Source organism: Schistocerca piceifrons, chromosome 5, assembly GCF_021461385.2.
Source record: "Schistocerca piceifrons isolate TAMUIC-IGC-003096 chromosome 5, iqSchPice1.1, whole genome shotgun sequence".
Classification (NCBI taxonomy): domain Eukaryota; kingdom Metazoa; phylum Arthropoda; class Insecta; order Orthoptera; family Acrididae; genus Schistocerca; species Schistocerca piceifrons.
The window spans coordinates 476995237-477016653 of NC_060142.1; the positions used below are offsets into that span (position 1 = coordinate 476995237).

Below are 21417 nucleotides of genomic sequence, written 5' to 3' on the forward strand. Positions count from 1 at the left end.
ATATATGAAGTATGTGAGAGAGAGAAAAATTAAGGCTTGAACATACCTTCTGTTGTCCGACTGATCATCTTCAAATTTAACACCAGTTGCGTAGACTATGGCTGCTTCACTTGAGGGTGTTGATGTTAACGAACCAAGTAAAACTTTGATGCTGTCATTGTCCACAACTGGTAGAGGAAGAACAGTTAAATTGTCCGATACATTGCGCTCCTCTGCCATTAACTGCTGGAAAATTAGACACACACATACACACTAAGGACAATTGTGAGCACAATTCTTACTACTTGAATATATACACAAAGCAAAATCAATGTACTGACTATTACAAACAAATTTTAGGTAAAAACTTTTGAACCTAAGTTTTTACTGTTTTGACGGCTATGATCTGCGACAGATGTCTATTATAGATTCTAGCTCCAAAAGAACCCAAGTATATTTGGTGTAAAGGTTCTTATACTCCTATCACTAACTTTTAAATCAGAAGATAGGCACACATTGTTTGAAAATTGTTTCCAGTTCTTGGGAAGGATTTATAATAATTGTGCTGTGACCCCTCCATTCCCAGTCATTCATTTATTTAAAAAATGCTGCAAGGTTCTAGCTGTCATCATCGCCCCCATCATCACCAAGATTAGCTTTGCATGGTGCACAACTTTAGCACCCTTACACACATAGATAATACAGCACTGCAGGTGACAAATAGAAATTTATCTTGAAAAGTAGAAAAATACCAACATCAGTTATCTATGTCAGTCTCATTTACTACTAACATCGAAGGCATAATTGGTGTGTTTACACCTGATCTTCAAGCAGATATAGTTGAGTTTTTTCAGATGTAGCAGCTGGATGAAAGTCAGCAGTTTTATATATCTTTTCTGCTCTCCAATAGTTACAATATGTCATGTTTATCAGATACACTGCTGAAGTTTATAAATTGTGATAAAATCGCTTAGATAGGTTTCCAGTAATCTGAACACAATATACAGTTACTACATACATAAATTTGTAACACTGAATTGTGTATCAAAACATAAATAGCCCAAACAGTGTATAAATAAGGATAGGTAGAGCATCGTAAGTCAAAAATCACCCAAACAATTCCAGAGTGCAGATGACAATTCTAAGAAAACAACTAAATTAAATAATTCATCACAATTCAGATATTAAGTACTTAGTATTTATTTCCTATTTCTGCAGTTTTTACATACACATGGTAAATTTAAATTCTTAGATACTATATTTATTTTATAACATATTTATGTAACTGAGTCGCAGGTGACTTCTGGTTTTCATCCTTTTTATTGCTACAGCAGAAACAGCTGTACCTTGTTACCAATAATTAACCAGCGGGTCAGTGAAGCTTTTAGAAAGCTCACTGCAACTGTATTTTATCGTTTTGTTCTTTTTTGTATGAAAATTTCTCATTCTACATATTGGTTCACTTTTTAGCCTTTACTTATGTCACTAACCTGGTTATTGTCTGTATTGTCAAAAGCATGTTATGTGACACATATGTAGATACCAAATGCAAATTTACCCAGTGTGTTTTATTAAAACACAATTATATATTCCTTGAATCTGGTCTTTAAGTTTGGCCTGTCTGCCCTACATATTGTAGTAGACACACGTTACACTTTATCTTACAGATGGCAGAGTTGGAGAATTTATTAGTATTTGTTTTTATGATGTGCAGTCTCTTACTAAATGATGTGTTGTTGGAGGATAAAGACTTTTTATATTGTATGATATAAACCCACCAGCAGGTTGTTTGTTTTTTTTTTTTGTTAAATAACACCAATATATGGAACGCACTCTCTCCTGGTGTCAGGTGCATTGTCATCTTGAATTTTGTTATTGATTATCAATTTTTTACTTACTGAAATACACGAAGACAATGCCACCCTCAAGCTAAATGTTGATGTTAACACCATAATGGTTTAGTAGGCATTGTGCTTTTCAATATATTATGCTACTGGCTTTCTCTGACATCTGAACCCAGCCAGTTACAGAGGGAGCTATTGTTTAAAAAATTGAATCAAGAGTCACAGTGCAGTTTGGCATATTTCACACTAACAATCCATGAATACAGGTGAAGGAAGCAATAAATGACAAAAAAGTTCTAGCAGTGGCAGGACTGAATCCTGGGTGTTTGGATTTGTTGTCTTACACTTTCCCACCTAGCCACTGAGCTTATCTATGAGAAAAGGTTTGAACTAATTTGCAGTAGATATTTGTCTTGCTGTTTCGAAGTCAGTTTGGTACTCTTATTAGTGGGTGGCATTTTGAGTGACCTGTGCAGCACAGAGCAATGTGCTGCTAACATGTGAGCATGTAGGTCGCAGTGCACAAATGTATCTGCTGCTGTTTAAGTTTTCTGTAAATGTTAAGAACGTGTTCATCTGTTTGCCCAGAAACAGTGAGGCCAAAAAGATATGAGGCATGCAGCTGTTTTGCTTTGCTTTGTTTGTGTCAAACAACTGCAGCTTTCCAAAAAACATTTCAACATGGATGAAATAACAGTACAGTAAATAACAAAAATGATTCTTAAAGGATGTGTTTGCCACAATAAGGATGTTAAAAGTTAAGGATAGCCACATTCTTAGTACTAAAATTTTGAGGTTAAAAAGAAAATCTGAAAGAAGAACTATAATACTCCTGAGAAGTTTCCTGTCATCACCTAAAACAAAGTGTACATTCACATATAAAGCCTTGGACTGCCATGTCATTACTAAACAATCTCCTTTCTACCGTCACTTAGTGTAAAGATGTTTGCAAACCACAACCATCACACAATGGCGTGTCTTTGTGTCTGAAAAAGAAACCACACACAATGCAACAAGGTCTAATTCAGTAGAGCGTTAGAACAGCATTCCTACCTGCCTCATGTGGAAGATGGCATTTTCTGTATTCCACATTTTATAGTGTTTTAATACGATATACAGGAATACTAACACTATACTGTTCATTTTTGGCACGCTAATGCAGAAGGTGTGAAGAAACCAGCTAAGTGCAAAATCCATGCATTTCAGACATTTATTTACTTATATCTGTGTGTATAAGCTGATTTCTGGTATATCCTGTATGTCAAAATAAAATCACATGTGTCAGGTGTGTTCACTTTGAAAACCTAGGTCGTAAAACTTCATGTAAAATTTAAATGTGTTTTCCATGTTAATTATATCAAAGCGTGTGCACTTGTCATGGTATACTGAGTAGTTTTGAATGTTGAGTGCTACGAAAAATGAAATTTCAGCTGTGGCATCATATGAATTCTACATTTATGCTTTAAACAACTTTAGTAGTAGTATCTTCATTCAAAAATAATCTTTCATCACAAATTTCAGTTTTTATCCCTGTAAATATAGAGATATTTCTGAGAATTTTTGGAAGTTTTTAGAGTTGTGCGTAACATATTTCATAGTATATCAGAGTTTGTTACTTACAGTTTCTATTTCAGCAACAGCATACACTGGTGAGCAAAACATTATGACCACTGCCCACTGCAACATTTGATGCTGTCTGGTGGTATTGCAGGCACTTGATGCCATAACAAATGAGTGTAAGTGGAGCAGACATGGATGTGGGATCACCCTAGCAACGATATGGGCTGCAAGTGGGGAAATACATTGAGATAAGCAACTTTGACAAAGTGCTAATTATAATTACACAGGGCCTGTGAACGAGTATCTCGAAAATGGTAAAGCTGGTCGAATGTTCATGTGCTACTGTCATTATAATCTATGTAATGAGGTAGAAGAGCAGTGAAACTACCACTAGGCACAAAATGGTTGGACATCCACAACTTCACAGAACATGAGACCAGAAGTCTCATGTGTCTTTTAAAGTAGGATAGACGGTGATCTGTCCCAATTCTGCTGAAAGAGCACATTGCTGGTGCACGGACAAGTGTTTTGGAGCACACCATTCATCACACATTGTCGAGCATGGAGCTCTGCACCAGACCACCTCTACATGTTCATGTGTTGATCCAATGGTACCGTCACTTACGACTGCAGTGGACTATTGGGATTTGACCTTTGATCAATGGAAACATGTTGGCTCTTTGAGTGAATCACACTAGGTCGATGGTCAACCTCACAAATGCAGTTATCAAGGTGAATGGCAGCTCAAAAAGTGCTGTGTGCAACAATCACAGGCTGTTGGGAGCAGTCTTATGCTTTCTCCTGTGCTTGCATGAGATTTGTAGTAGTAATCGAAGACACACAGACGGGTTTGAGGAGCACAGTGAGCACATGTAGTTGTCTCAGTGACCAAATTCACCTGATGTAATTCTAAAAATTCCATTTGGGTCACTATTGAGTGCCGTCAGAACATACGCAAGTCAGCGACCCTTTATTTACACAAATTGCACAAGCTGTGCATAGACATACAATGCCACACAACTCCACAAACCTACCAACAAATTGTCAGACCCTTGATTATGTAGAATAAATGATTTATTTCATTTCAAAGATGGATGAGCTATTAGGCAGTCAATCATAATATTTTGGCTCATCAGTGTATTTTATCTGTATTTATTGTAAATTAAAGCTGATGTCTAGCTTGTTCATGACCAAACAATAAAAAATAAAAATAAAAAAAATAATTGTCTCCCCGATTTTACTGTTGTCATGGAAGTTGCTGTGAATGGGTGTGTTGAGATGGCTACCATGGCTCGTGAACCTCAAGCACTATCCTCTCCTCTGTTTACTGTCTGCTCTACATGAAGTACAAGACCTATCACTCATCTACTTGACTGTGAATGATGTGTCACTGGTGAGGCTAAGTGTCCTGTATAATTAAGACAGGGGCCATGGAGAACTCAAGAGTGTCACAGCTGTCCTCAAGAAAACACATTTCAGGTGCTGTGTTCCACTGAAACTGAAATTAAGTCAGTGAAACTCACTTAACATGTTAGGAAACCTGCTATCTCCAACGTGAAGATGAGGCAAATGCAAACTAGCTGGGGTCTATAAATTACTGGCAGTTCCAATGTATGGTGGATGGTGGTACCCTTTGGAAAATGGCAGCATGGAATGGAAAGGAAAACAAGGTGCTCTTGTTGAAGGAGCTATTCTGGCAACTAGTGTGGGAACAGCTTACAACTAACTGCGGATTGTGGGCACACTGAAAGCAACAATGCCTCTCATCTGGATTCAGAGGTCATACTTTTATCACTCCAATGAGTAGCAGAGTAGGTTGAGAAGAACAGCCTTGATCAAGTTTTAAGGAAGCTCATAATCTGTAACAATGTCAACTGAACTTATTGTGAACCCCTGGTTCTGAGTCAGGTGGAGTACTTGAATTAGACTTTGATAACTCTGTGAGAAACTAGGCTGTAACTCCCTAGACATCTGTCATAGGACTGAGAACTGTAGTATTGCATTAAATGGGTCAGGTTTGTACCACACAAAAGGGGCTGCTACAAAAATTGCTAACTGTGTGGGGTACACACCAGGGTTTCTAGATTAGGTGACTTTTCAGCCATTCCAGATTACAATAACTGTAGGAGACCCCAAAGTATCACTATACAATCAGAAGAAATGTCCTCACAGGTGAGAGCATTAAAATCCTAATGATTAACAACTAAAGCATTTGCAACAAAATGTTAGAATTTAAAGTGTTCACATACTACTAGGTACAGAAAGCCTCATAACATTATACATTGACAGCAGTGAGATTTTTGGGGTAATTTAAATGTATGACGAAAGGAGGTGTGGCTCGCGATTTCCATACTGGGGAAGGTTGCAACTAACCTTGACCTGAGGCTATGCTACATATCAGTCTGTCACCATAACCAGAAGGGATAGATTGGATGGAATAGGAGGGATAGATGGGATGGGATGGAATGAATGGGATGGGAGGGAGGGAATGGTAATATTGCACTCTAGCCAAACTTTTTTACATGCTGCATCTTTTTTCCGTTTCATAACCAACTACTAAATAACATCAAAAGCTAACTGCAAGATAAAATCTATAGGCAGGTTATCTATCCCACAATGTCACATTTCCCAACAATTTACCACAACAAATTGTATTGAAAGCCATGTTTTGGAGGAATCTTTAATGTGGCATATGTTAGCTTTGCTGCTTGCTTTATGTTTTTAGTATTTTCATTTTTAAACTTCAGACGTTTAATGTTATGTAAGCTGAAACTGTGGAGTCTATAAGTTTGCCTGACAAAACAGTGATGTTTCCATGATTTCACATATCTTGTGCTGTGATTGGCTGACATGACTTGGCTAAGTAACTGCCATGTCATTTACACACCATATTCATCATATTTAGAGTTGTGTATTATAAAAATATGCATCATAAGTGACACAGCACACAAAATCACTCAGCAGCAATGTATATTGGTTTGTGCTACTATACCCTTGTTTTGATTTATACAGTTCTTGTTCTTTATTTTTGTTTACATCGGATCTGGGCATACCAAGTTCCTTCACTTTCATCTTAACTGCATGTTCCAAAAATTTACCAGATAAATTGCACACTGACTTCATATTGTGTGGTTTTCAAACTTGGGGTATGCTGCTGTTATGTGTAAGAAAGCAAAACTCACGAAACTCATGCATAATACACTCACAAAAAGAAACTTGCTAATAATGCACATTACCTGCAATCAGCAAGCAAAGAAACCAATTAATGGAAGATCTTTCATAGGCAGGGTATGTTTTGCATACTTTTTTCTCTAATCATTCATGAAACTCTTCCTAGGTGGTGATACTTATGCTACCATACTGCAGTGTACTCTAGTGAGACATTTGCAAACTATAGCCAATGTCAGAAACAAAAATACTGTCCAAAGTACTATCAAAGCACGTCAAAGCATAATAGAGATATATAGAGACAGGGATTTGATAGTGAAGTTTCAGCAGCTCTGTTCATTCCCTTTGGATGTATAAGCGGTGAAATGTGAAAATTGTGTGCAGGTTGGTAGGACACCCTCAAGCTAGAACACCAGAGCCTTCTGGATGCCCATGATAGCTGTACTCTGAGGCAGCCATGCCCCCAAACCTCTGCTACATATAGCTAAGCAACATTTCAAGGTGCAGTCTTAAGAGTAGTTACTACTTATTCGAGAAACATTTCTCAGTATCACATACCAAGCCCTAAAAAATTCTGTAAAACATTATTTAGAAATACATTTTAATGCACATTTTGGGGCAGCTCCACTTCAGAGCATTTAATTATGAGCCGCACCTGGTTGAAATGGTAATCTAATGGGAAATGTAGGTGATGTATTTTTCACAGTGGACAAGAAACTCAATTCCTCTGAGATAGAAATTGAAGCTGTATGGGAGATTGATTGGACAAGATTTAGCATGAAAGATGGGCATTAACTTGTAATTAGATATTTTTAACAACCAACAGACTCATTCCCAGATATAAACAAAAACTTTAGAGAAAAACTTCAGTTCAGTAATGCACAAGTTCCACAATAACAAAATCATCGGATGAGGCCTTAATCATTCAATAATCAAGTGGGATAGTTACAGTTATGTAAGCGGTGGGCAACACACAGTTCAGAACCTTAATCAAGATGAAAATACATTATCTCTAATGGAAACAAATAACATATCCTCTTACAGCATGCCCTCACAAGTGACCATGAAATAATTGTTGTAACAATGATGTCAAAGTACAATGGACAACAAAAACAGGTAGAAAGATTTATATGTACAGCAAACTAGACACAGAGGCCGAGTGGCATTTCTCAAAGAGGAAACACACATTTAGCTCTGGACAGGAACATCTATAAGAACATTGGCTCAAGATTAAAAGAACCGTTGACCATGCACTTGATAGATAAGTGCACAGAAAAAAAACAATTATTTGTTAAAAGCTATATATTTTCAAATTGTTTACAAAACAACATTATCCCCTTCAAAATACCCTGCGTTACAACTAATACATTTGTCCCACTGGTGCTTCCACTGTTCAAAACATTTTTTGTAGTCTTCTTTAGAAATGTCTGACAGCTCCTCCCTTTAATTTATATGATTAAATTAAGACAACATAAGCATAAATAGCATTAGGCAGTATTCTGATACTATTGTTGATATACTACACAGATTCAGTTTCTATGACTTTCTTCTGTTTCCTTAATGTGTAACTTTACCTGTGTCGTACCCCTGGAGGCTTTCCTTGTTGATGTGGTCTACAGAACACTAATGCACAAATGAAGGTAAAAATACAGAAGATTGAAGAAAATCAACCCTTCCTATGAATCTGCTAACTGTATTCATCTCTTGGTCTCCCTCTACAATTTTTACCTTCACACTTTCCTCCAGTACTAAACTGGTGATTCCCTGATGTCCCAGAATGTGTCCTAACAACCAATCCTTCCTCCTAGTCAGGTTGTGCGACAAATTTCTTTTCTGCCCAGTTCTATTCAGTATTCCTAATCAGTTGCGTGATCTTCCCATCTGATCTGCATTCTTCTGTAGTATCACATTTCAAAAGCTTCTATTCCCTTCTTGTCTAAAGAGTTTATCATCCATGTTTCACTTCCACACATTGCAATACTCCACACAAATATTTTCAAAAAAGACTTCCCAACACTCAAAACTGTATTTGATCTTAACAAATTTGTCCTGTTCAGAAATCCTTTTCTTGCCAGTGTCACTCTACATTTTATGTCCTCTCTACTTTTGCCATCATCAATTACTTTTCTCCCCAAATAGAAAACTCGTCTACTTTTAGCATCTCATTTCCTAATCTAATTCTCCCAGCATCATGTGATTAATTCCACTATCCTTTTTTTTTGTTTTTGTTGATGTTCATCTTACATCCTCCTTTCAAGGCACTGTCCATTCTGTTCAACTGTTCTTGTTGGTCATGTGCTGTCTCTGACAGAATGAGAATGTCACTGGCAAACCTCAAAGTTTTTATTTCTTAGCCCTGCACTTTAATTCCTGCTCCAAATTTTTCTTTGGTTTCCTTTACTGCTTGCTCAATATTGCTTGCTCAGATTGAATAACATCAGAGATAAGCTACACCCCCTTCTCAGACCCTTCTCAACCAATGCTTCCCTTTTACACCTGCTATCTTTAGAATTTGAAAGATGATATTCCAGTCAACATTGTAAAAGCTTTCTCTAAGTCTGCAAATGCTATAAACATAGATTTGCCTTTCCTTAACCTATCTTCTATAAGAAGTCATAGGATCAGTATTGCCTCACATGTTCCAACATTTCTCCAGAATCCAAACTGATCTTCCCCAAGGTCAGCTTCTGCCAGTTTTTCCATTCTTCTGCAAAGAATCAGTGTTAGTATTTTGCAACTGTGACTTATTACAATGATAGTTTGGTAATTTTCACATCTGTCAGCACCTGCTTTCTTTGGAATTGGAATTATTACATGATACTCTAAGTCTGAGGGCATTTCACCTGTCTCATACATCTTGTTCACCAGAGGGAAGAATTTTGTCATGGGTGGCTCTCCCCAGGCTATCAGTAATCCCAATGGAATGTTGTCTACTCCTGGGCCTTGTTTCATCTTAGATCTTCCAGTGCTCTGTCAAATGCTCCATATATAGTATCATATCTCCCATCTCATCTTCATCTAAGTCCTCTTCCATTTCCATAATATTATCAAGTGTTTCTCCCGTGTATAGACCCTCTACACATTCCTTTCACCTTTCAGCTTTCACTTCTTTGCTTAGGTCTGGTTTTCCACCTTAGCTCTTGATATTAATACAGCTGTTTCTCTTTCTCTGAAGTTCTCTTTAATTTTTCAGGAGACAGCATCTATCTTTTCCCTCGTGATATATGCTTCTAAATCCTTAGATTAGTCCTCTAACTATTCCTGCTTAGCCATTTTGCACTTCCTGTCAATCTCATTTTGTAGACATTTGTATTCCTTTTCAACCGCTTCATTTACTGCGTGTTATATTTTCTCCTTTCATCATTTAAATTCAATATCTCTAGTGTTACCAAAGGATTTCTTCCAGCCCTCGTCTGTTTACCTACTTGATCCACTGCTGCCTTCACTATTTCATCTCTCAAAGCTACCATTCTTCTTCTACTCTTATCGTCAATAGTTCCCTAATGCTCCCTTTGCAATTATCTGGTTCTTTCAGTTTATACAGGCCCCATCTCCTTAAATTCCTACCTTTCTGCAGTTTCTTCACTTTTAATCTACAGTTCATGGCCAATAAATTGTGGTCAGAGTTAACATCTGCCCCTGGAAATGCCTTACAATTTAAAATTTGGTTCTGAAATCTTTGTCTTACCATTATATAATCAATCTGAAACCTTCAAGTGTCTCCAAGTCTCTTCCTTGTACACATCCTTCTTTCATGTTTCTTAAAACAAGAGTTAGCTATGGTCTGTGCATACTTCTATGAGACAGCTTTTTTTTCATTCCTTTCCCACAGTCCATATTCACCTATTATTTTTCCTCCTCTTTCTTTTCCTACTATAGATTTCCAGTTCCCATGACTATTAAATTTTTGTCTCCCTTAATTATCTGAATAACTTCATTTATCTCATCACACATTTCTTCAGCCTCTTCATCATCTGCAAAGCTAGTTAGGATATAAACTTGTTTTACTGTGGAGGGTGAGAGTTTTGTGTCTACCTTGGCTACAACAATGCATTCACTATGCTGTTCATAGCTGCTTATCCACGTTCCTTTTTTTTCTCTTCATTATTAAACCTACTCCTGCATTACCCCTAACTGATTTTGCATTTATAACCCTGTATTCACCTGACCAAAAATCCTGTTCCTCCTGCCACCGAACTCTGCTAACTCCCACTACATCTAACTTTAACCTACCCATTTCCATTTATAAATTTTCTAAGCTGCCTGCTCAATTAAGGTATTTAACATTCCACACTCCAATCCATAGAACATCAGTTTTGTTTCTCTTAGTAACAACATCCTCCTGAGTAGCCCCACCCAGAGATCCGAATGGGGGACTACTTTAACTCCGGAATATTTTAGGCAAGAGGATGCCATCATCATTTAACCACAGGTTAATCAAGTCAAAACAAGCATAAGAATGGCTGTGTGACAAGTGTTCAATGAATTTGAAAAACAAGCTTTTAAATGTCAGATGGTCAAATAAGGCTGAACAGTTCTCGTACCCCATTAAGCCAACTAATGGATCAAAGTAATTTTTCCACAAGGTTATTTGTCATTATGGCAGATGATAATATGAAGACTGAAACACTAAATACTGTCTTCCAAAATTGATTCACCAAAGAAGATTAAAAGGTATTTCTTACATATGATTTTTGCACAGACTCAAATATGATATACAGGGTGATTCAAAAATGCATGTAAATATTTTAAGGGTGTATTTGTGAGGTAAATATAAGACAAAAATGTTCTATAAATGTTTTTCCATAAACGTTTAATTCCAGAGTTATCGTTAAATACGAAAGTCATGTCCGTATCAAAACGACGGCAGTGCAAGCAGCAGGATGCCATATTCTGGTACGTAATTCACATACGTATCTCCCAACAGTTGATTCGAAACTGCATGAATAGTGTTTGTTTTTGTTTGCACGTGATGTTTACTCCTACTGTACGGAAGATGGCGCTGATGTTGTTGGTAACGGAAAAGTACGTCCTGTCGTTCATTCATCGTCGGAAGGCTAAAGGTTTCGTGCACATGATGTACTCAAACAGTGAGTATGCTGATATGCACCTTGTGTATGGTGCAGCAGATGGAAATGCACTTGCAGCAAGACGAAGGTACAGTGAGCTGTTTCCAGGAAGACGGTTACCAAGTCATCAGACGTTTGTATCTGTGGACAGACGTATGCGGGAGTATGGCATTCGTCCTGGGCCACATTCAGGTCGACCACTTGAGCATGCAGTGAACGTCGAGGAACATGTTTTGGACCTGGTAGACCAAGATCCATCTATCAGTACGAGACAAAGTAGTGCAGCTGTACGACTTCCACAATCTACTGTATGGCGGCTGCTCCGGAGACAACAGTTGCATCCATTTCACCTGCAAAAAGTGCACGAATTGACACCTGAAGACTATCCTCGCCGTCAGCTATTCTGCCAGTGGTTACAAGAGCGTCATTTGAATGATCCAATGTTCATTCGGCGGATATTATTCACAGATGAGGCCATGTTTACTCGTGCGGGTGTAATCAATTCGCATAATATGCACCAGTGGGCTGTCGAGAATCCTGGCGCGAGAATTGTGCGTGGATATCAACATCAATTCTCCATAAACATTTGGTGTGGTATTGTGGGGAATTACTTACTCGGACCTCATGTTCTGCCTCCAAGGCTGAATGGGCACGCGTACTGCGAATTTTTGGAGGGAGAATTGCCTGGATTGTTACAGGATGTCCCTCTTGCAACACGAGCCACCATGTGGTTTATGCACGATGGTGCTCCCGCCCATTACAGCCGCAACGTAAGGGTGTACCTCAATTCCGCGTATCCACATCGATGGATAGGTCGCGGAGGACCAATTGCTTGGCCAGCCAGATCACCTGACCTGAACCCTTTAGACTTTTATTTATGGGGCCGACTAAAGACATTGGTGTATTCTTCTGCAGTACCGAACAGAGAAGTGCTACAACAAAGAATTGAAGGTGGTTGTGAAATTATTCGTGGAGAGTTGAACGGACTGTGTAATGTGCAGAGATCATTGATGCGACGAGCACGGGTCTGTCTGCAAGTTCAGGGACAGCATTTTGAACATGCATTGCATTAAGATTTGTGCAAATACAGTACAGTACAGTACAGTCTGTAAAATGCTTCAATTTTCCTTAGTTATTGTGCATTGCTGTAGTTCAATCAACAGGACCTAAATTAATACAGTGTTCGCGAGGAATTGTTTCAGTTTGTTACGTCACGTTTATTTATCAGTTTGCGTTGTTAGTCCAAATGCACTGTAATTAAACTGTGAACTCTGGGAATTAAATACCTTACGTTGTATTGAATGTATTATCCTGTTTTGTTCATAACTCTGTAATAAGCCAAGTATGGAAAAAATTGTATAGAACATTTTTGTCTTATATTTACCTCACAAATACACCCTTGAAATATTTACATGCATTTTTGAATCACCCTGTATATCTATAAGTGAGCACAGAAGTGAAATCTTGCTCAAGTCATTTTATAATAAAAAGTCAAGTCTCACTTTTAGTAATAGACCATAAAAGGCTGCTGGGCTAATGGAGCATGTCATTTAACTGCAAATCAGTAACAAGTCACTCCAATCTGTTAAGCGACACTAGAGTGTTGTAATGACACACCTCACTTTCCTTCGCATAACCCCAGTAATCTGGAGATGCTAAATTTAGGGAGTGAGACGGCCATGTCACCTTGCCAACGAAGGATATCACACAGTTTGGAAATGTATGTTTGATTATAGTCTTCTTTGACATGCTGTTGCATGCAAAAAACTCCTCTCTAGAAATAAAAACTGTCACTGAAACAACTTACTATGTCAAGTTCATTATGTTGCATTCTACTTGGGCATGCCAACCAACAAGCTGTTTGTCTACATGAATGGCCACCGACAAACGGTGGCCAAAAAACAGCTGGACTAGTTGGTGAGCATGCTGCCAAACACAATGTTTTTCACTTCTATGACTGCTTCACAGTCTGTGCCATCTGGATCCTTCCAACCAACACCAGCTTTTCTGAATTGTGCACTTGGGAACTCTATGTTCCCATAACCCCACTCCTGGCCTCGACCTTCATTAGTCACTGTCCTTCATCCACTTATCTCCTTCCCTGCTCCCATTCCAGCAGTACACAACCTTCTATTCCACCAACACACCCACAGTCCTTTTAATTCTCTCCTTTCCCAGTCCCCCCCCCCCCCCAAATCATGCCACAATCTAACTTCCCGAATGCACCTAGCTGCCCTACCCTGTCCCCACCACATGCTCCCACAAGCAGCACTTTACTGCCCCCCCCCCCCTCTGCACCATCCCCCTCCCTACTACAGCCGTCAATTCACATACATTGACCAGATCACTTCTCCCATTATCTGCAGTTGTGGCCAGCGACAGTAGTGATGTGTGTGAGATTTGTGCTTGGGTGTACGAGCAAGTATTGTTTACTTTAGAAGAAGGCCTTTTGGCCAAAAGCTCAAACATTTAGCAGTCTTTTGTTGGGCGTGTCTGCAACTCAACATGTCCAGTACATGGTGAAGAGCAATCTATCGTTCTCATAATACTATCGTTATTCCATCCTGGATTTTCCATTGTTTCATTTGCTACTTCACTGATAGCACCTATACACCATTTACGTAATGTACCCATTGTCACTGAGGTTGGACTGTAATAGGAAGATGTATGCAATTACGGTTTACATCTACAGTAAAAGACTAAATTGTTAGTGTTTCAATATGTGAACTAGAAACAGGCCTTCTTTGCCAGAATAGTATGTGCATTGCACAGTACCCCTCTGCACAAAGAAACAATTACAGAATATGCACGAAAAAGTATGTAAGGATTTCTAAGTAAGAGACAACAGAGTCAAAAACCAATGAATTACTGGCTTACAGGCTACAAAATTTTCTAACATGCACACCAATGCACCGAACTGTTGACAAGTTCTGCAGGAATAGATAGATAGATAGATTGATAGATTGATAGATTGATAGATATTCAGCGATCACAGGCCCTGCAGACCACGCGCTGCTTCCACAAACTGCCTCCATTCCTTCCTGTTTTGTGCCAAGTTCCTCCAGGTGTCTTCAATTCCCAGGGCTGCTAGGCCCTTCACCAGGTTGTCCACTTAGCGCTGCCTTGGTTGTCCAATGGGGCGTTTGGTTTTTGGTTTCCCCGCTAGTGTCATCTTCACCTGTCTTCCATCTGGCATACGTGCTACATGGCCCACCCATTGTATTCTTTTTGCTTTTTATCTTCTGTAGGATAGTTGGTTGTCGCATCAGAAGGTAGATTTCCTCGTTTTTCCTCCTCCTCCATTCTCTGTTATCTAAAGCTTGTCACCGTATCTTCCTCATTACTCTTCTTTCAAATATTAACAGTTTTTCCCCTTTCTCACTTAGTCATGCTCCATGTTTCTGAACCGTACATTACTGCTGGGCATATCACTGTGTTGTAGATTTTAATCTTAGTGTTCACTGAGATCGATTTTAAGCCTAGTGTCTCTCTAAAGGAATGCATGCATTTCATTCCCACTGCTATTCTTTCCTTGATGTCCATTTTTATGTTGTTGTCTGTGGTAAACCAAAATCCCAAGTATTTGAACTGGTGTAATCTCTTGAACCTCTTGCCATCTATCTTAAGAAATTCTTCCTGCTCTTGTCTTCTACCTAATTGCTGTGAACTCTGTTTTGTCTCGATTCACTTTGAGCCCTACCTTCTGTGTATAATTGTCAGAAATATATAAATTTTAATATACGAAAATTTGTAATTTTTAATGATAATTTTCTGCTTATAAGTAAAGTAAGGGTATTTCAAAGAGACTCATCTAATTTAATAAGCCTGTATCTTCTATACAAATGAAGATAGAAACTTGAGGTGAACATAAGCTTATGCATGGAAACAAAGTCTACATTGGCATCAGGTGTAAGTTGCTGGTTCACATGGTTGCCAGCAAAGGTCTCCTTTGTAGAGGTAGCTAGCTCACACACTTGTTCACTCCCCAGCTAGTTTTACTCTTCGTATAATTGCTAATCTTGGAATCAAACAAATCAACCTCCTGACATATTTTGCATTTTTCCACTCAATAATGTGCTGTGGAATAATTTTCTGGGGTAATTCATCACTTAGAAAGAAAGTATTGATAGCTTAAAGGTGAGCAGTAAGAGTAATATGTGTTGTTCTCCCTTGGGTGCCACGTAAGTACCTCTTCAAGAAGCTACACATTTTAATTGCATCACCACAATACATAAATTCACTAACAAAATTAATCATAAATAATTCATCACAATTTTGGAAGAACAGTGATGTCCATACCTAAATCACTAGAGGGAAAAATGACCTTCATTGCTCATTATTAAAGTTGTCAGTGGCTCAGAAATGTCTGACAGATATCGAAGCAAGTTTTAAATCCAACTTAAAATCATTACTCCTGAGCAATTTTATTGCATTGATGAAATTCTACTTAAAAACTGGTAATGGAGGGGGAGGGGGGGGGGGGGGGGGGGGGGGGGAATCTAACTATTCAACCAACGTGCATCCAACTGAGATGGTAATAAAAAGCATTTTGTGTTCTCAGTTTCAAAAGGTGTGATCCAATTACAGTTGTGCATTGTTATTTTCATCTAAAGTCTGGCACAACACTCCTCAGTGATGGACAAGCTGTATGGGATATAGAGATGTCACATTACACTTTTGGCTTCGGAGGTCATATGATCTCACAATATGTGATTTTGTTTGGTGGTGGTTTATAGTAGACTCCATCAACGTGTCTCCCCTTCCAACAACTTAAGGTTAACTGTGACACCACATAGCAACAGCTATGAATACAGGAACTCTGGACATGCTCAGCAAAGTAACAGAGGAGTTTGATTATTACTGGACGTTTGTCCTGTGTCTGGTGGAGGGTTAAATGGAAACTCTCATCCTAAACATAACTGTAAAAAGTGACATGAAGTTGTATGTGCAGGCATGTAAAATATATGCCCTCAAAAAAATCATAGTTCTCTTGTAAATAAATTTGTAGACATAGCATACATTAAAATTCATCCCAGTTTCTACGCTCATTCATGTAGAAGATGCAGCTTCATTAAATTAGATGAAACTTTCTGGAACACCCTGTACTTCAGTCACTAAGCTTATTTATTCATCACTTAAATACCACAAATATTTAATTGTTTTAGGCTGCTAAAAAACAGTTCATGGAAACACTTTTCTTAAAAATAATGAGAAAATAAAATTTGAAGATAATTTTAAAAAATCAGAATTACTTAATTTGAAGGATGCTACCTAATGTACAAACTGAACTACTCGTGGTAGACACATGCCAGGAATGAAATGAAGTGGCACGTTTTTGCATGCACAACATTAGAAATTCACCCTTGGACTAGTTCTAACAGTTGCCAACTATCTGATCAGTTTTGAGCCAATGCTTTAACAACTTACTGCTACTCAAGAACAGTTGGAAGTAGTCACTAGAGCTGCACAAAATCTCTTTTTTGCACTGCCTGTATATAGTTAAAGAAGGCAACAGCTTCTTTCAAAGTAGCAGCCTTCTGTCTAATTTTCTGATTTAGTTTAACTACCATAAGCATATACATCAATTGGCAGTATAGTGATAGTTTACTGTTAATACAGTGGAAACAAAGTATCTATGATATGTTTGTCTTTTGTTAGTGTATACAGTGACTTATTCCACATCCCTCAAGGTTCTCCTTCTTGATGGGACCTACAAAACTTGATGAATGAATGAATGAAAGAGTGAGTGAGTGTGTGTGTGAATGAATTTAGTGGACTGCTGCTCAATCATCATCAATATTGCGGACTTCTAAACTTAGTTCGAATTCACTTACAACTTTTTTTTCTGGCATTAGGCATAATGGGAAATTATGAGATAAAAGAAGCAGATGACAATGTTTCAGAACTACAAACCATCTTCGAACTGAAGGCATAGGAACATCTTGTGAGAAGCAGATTGTTCTTGGTGAGATTCTTCAAAATTTTCTAATAGCCTCAAAAGGAAGTGTCTTCCATGAACACTGCACTGTACATTTACCTGCACAATTATAAAATTTAGAGTAAAATAACTCTGTAACTGGTTTCTGTAAGTACCAAAGAATGAAGACTTTACCACCACCTAATAATGGACAACATGAACACCATTAATAATAACTATGCAGATGGAGGAAACTGATTGTTAACCTTACATCCTTAGTTGTGCATAATTCTAAGATTATTTGCACCCACACTTTGAGAGATTAAAATTTTTGAAGCAGCAACTTAGAATAGAAGCAGATTTCTGAAATAGTCCAATTACCATGGTTTGCATTTATTTATACTGTCTTATTCTATGGTACAACATGGCACGTTTTGTATTTATTGTCCCTAATCTTCAGAGGTTGTTACTCATAGAATGCACACACATATGAACAACCACTTAGCAGTACAATTTTTGTTCTAAAAATTGAATCAATGAAAACAGAAAACCTAAAATTACACCAACTCTAGAACTGCTTGTTCAAAATGTATATTTACTTGCTGAATAGTGAGATATTCACGAAGAAAAGCTGACTGCTGAGGAGCTGATTGTTTGCTTGCTGGGGTGAGAAGCTTGGAGAATGACAGTGAGGCATCTGAAATTTGTTTGAGGTATGCTGCTTGCCTGCCAATCGTGAAATGGATATGATCTTCAGCCAAACTCCAGTTTCTGTTTTCATATATCTGTAACACAGGAAAACATTAATACCTCATACTTAGTTATAACCTGCATCTTCAAAATCTTGTTACTAACTTGGTATGCCTGCTTGTAGCATCTGAGTGAATGTTTTCGCTGTCCAGCTTTGGAGAAACGGTGTCCAGCTAATACAATATGGAATGCATATTTTCTTGCCATGCGAGGTCGAGTTGACTTTAAGAAACAGTAGGACGCTTGCTCCAATAGTAAAGCACTGCGCAAGTCAGAATCTTCACTTGTCATTCTGATGAACTGCTTTGCAGCTTCTCCATACAAACTTCGACCCTTGAGACACTCAGTACTGAGTAGTGTTGCTCGAGTCGCAAACTGAGGCATTCTGGAAGACAAGAAACATTGTATATAAGAAATGTTTAACACTACCAGCAGTACACAACAGAATTACGATGGCTAACATAAGTTAAGTAGAGTACAGAATGTTGATTGTTATTTCATAATGATCCCATTTCCTATTCAGTCTCATTCTAAAATTCAATGCACATTCCATACGTCTTTCAAAGAAAGATTTTAAGACATTAGTCTCTGGAGACAGCAAAGTTTTCGTGTGTGTGTGTGTGTGTGTGTGTGTGTGTGTGTGTGTGTGTGTGTGTGTGTAATAAATGAGTAATACTAATACATAAAACCCATACTTTCAATAACATTATTATTTTAAATGTACTGTTCCTTCACCTGTAACTACACCCCCACCTTCCTCAAGTATTTATTAATTTTTAATTCCTCAAGAACTGTGAATTGTATAATACTTTTGTGTCCATTTATTAAGATTATAATCTTAATTTACCTGTACTATTTTTATCTGTAATCATGACATTTACTATTCCTCATGCATTCATTTGGTTCATAGTCTTTAGAGAATGGTGGTTTCCATATATAATACTGTGACTTCTTTAAGCTCATAATGTTATTTTACTATCTCAACTTAGCTATGTTGTTTTACCTGGAATTATAACAGCTATTCCTCCAAAACTTGCCTATTTTATATATGTTATAGAATTGTGCATTAGTTATGAACTATTTTAACTTCTGGGTGCCTGCACTTTTTTGTTTATTAATATTACAATCTTAATCAAGTGGATTAGTCCTAACTGGAATTAGATCACTAATGATTATCAGTCTTTCAATTTGGTAGAACTGTGTGGTACTTGCATAAATTTTAGAAGTGATCATCCTTTCTGGAACATCCCATAAGGGTCACCCTCCATTCCTCCAATTTGTTTCAGTCTACTTGTCTTTTTATTGTAAATAATTTAGCAACTTACCTTCCCTACCCACATGTATTAAAACTATGTGCTTTGTGCACTAGAAAGATTTATACACTGTTTATCTTACAGCACTGTAGCACTACATAAGGCAGAGATGGAATTTCAATACTTTACGTATGCACAATGTACTAGAACTTCAACTTAGTGTATTATATACAAATGTTTATCTTGATGTAAGTTATTCTGTTCCCCCATTAATAATTTACTAATGGACATTTTATTTGACTAATATGCACCATAAGGATGTCCAGCATATTTTTTAGTGGTGTTAATATGACAATGAATGTTACATTTGTATACAACAATAGGGCAGTTTTCAGGTTATGTTGGCTAATGAACGTAATCATCTGCACTACTGTATTGTTTTTGTGCCACATATGCACAGAAATATCATGTATGCATGACCACGTGTACCAGCGATGTATTACAATGAAACTGGTAGCTTAAGGTAAGTAAGTATCTTGAGTTATAAAGTATACGTATATGCGAGAGCTTGAATAAAATTTAGGTATAAACCAGTATCACTATCTCTGAATGTATTACACGTGCTTGAAAATGACCCAAAGTTGAAACTGGCCAATTCCACGGATAATACGAACAATACAGCCTACTTGAAACATGTTTTCATTCTCAAAGTATTACTGAGGTTAAAATCCAACATCTCCTTTAATTGCTGACGCCATTACAGTAATTCTCATATTGGTTTAACAGTACTTGTTCCTTAATATTTACACAACGCACCTTGATTGCTGTGAGTAGTAGTAAGATGAGTTGTTGCACAATGAAACATTAAGTTCACATAATCTAGAATTTCTCCTCCTGCATTTAACACTTTCTTGTATCCCTCTTTTCAGTAAGTATTTAAATCTGACATACTTCTAGCCTTATATTTTGTCTCTTTAGTAGTAAAATAGTACATACCCTTTAAAGGTACAACATGTTGCCTATGAGAATTTTATGAGTTTTACCTCAATTTTGTTCAGTGGGGATAAAACCTCCGCACACAGGCCCAGATGGCCCCATCGATACAGATCAGCCGCTAAGTCGGCCTTTACCAATGGCGTCATTGGAAGTGGTAAGGACCAGAGGTGTACACATTACTGTTTTGACATACCCATGTTTGCCTGTTAGCCGGGCGGGCAAGCTGCTGCATGATAGCAGCAGAATGGGCAGATTGTGTTACTTGCACCTAAGCCTAACTATGCCTAACACAAGCAGGCTAAAGGAAGCTTGCCTGCCCTTCTTCCCACTGTGCTATGCTATGTAGAAGTTTATCCTGTATTTTTTCAGTGTTATAAATAGGGTTCAGAAGTTGATGGAAAGTCTTTTTTACCTGAGTATCACAAGATGAGGGTCAATGAAGTATATATTTATTTTGGGTCATTGTATAGGCCAGAAAATGGAGGTTTTTATTTACCCTTTTCTTCCTTTTCACCATATTTCATGCTTGCTTAGTTATTTTGATATGAACGGTTTTCTCTGTAAATTCACCCTCTTTTGATTGCTACTGACTGTTCTGAATTCAAACCATCATCAGGTCAACCACAATACCGTACATCTTTCCTGTAGTAAGCAGAATTATCTCTGAAAGCCGAGGTTCTTTGCACCTAAGAAATTGAAGATGTTTATTACACAGCAACACCAACTGAAGTAAAGTTTTGGAAGTCTAGTTTCTGTAGCCTCAGAGTGTTTCAGCCAAATATGACCCAGGTATAACAATTTTAATTACTTTTCCCAGTATTTGCACTGCAAGGTCATTGAAAAACAGTTAATTCTAAATTCCCTAAAAGCATTTTAGCAAA

The 21417-nt window shown here is 37.7% G+C and overlaps 1 protein-coding gene across 3 annotated transcripts in view; it reads right to left on the reverse strand.

Moving 5' to 3' along the window:
- LOC124798240 (trafficking protein particle complex subunit 8) overlaps positions 1-21417 on the reverse strand; it is a 280719-nt gene that overhangs the window by 144241 nt on the left and 115061 nt on the right. For 2 of the 3 annotated variants that reach the window (XM_047261554.1, XM_047261557.1), the window contains 3 exons: positions 18393-18672; positions 18137-18322; positions 47-225 (listed from right to left, as the gene is read on the reverse strand). In XM_047261554.1, coding sequence (XP_047117510.1) covers positions 47-225; positions 18137-18322; positions 18393-18672 — 645 coding nt within the window. The remainder of the gene's footprint in view (positions 1-46; positions 226-18136; positions 18323-18392; positions 18673-21417) is intronic. The other variant, XM_047261556.1, reaches the window with a different exon arrangement.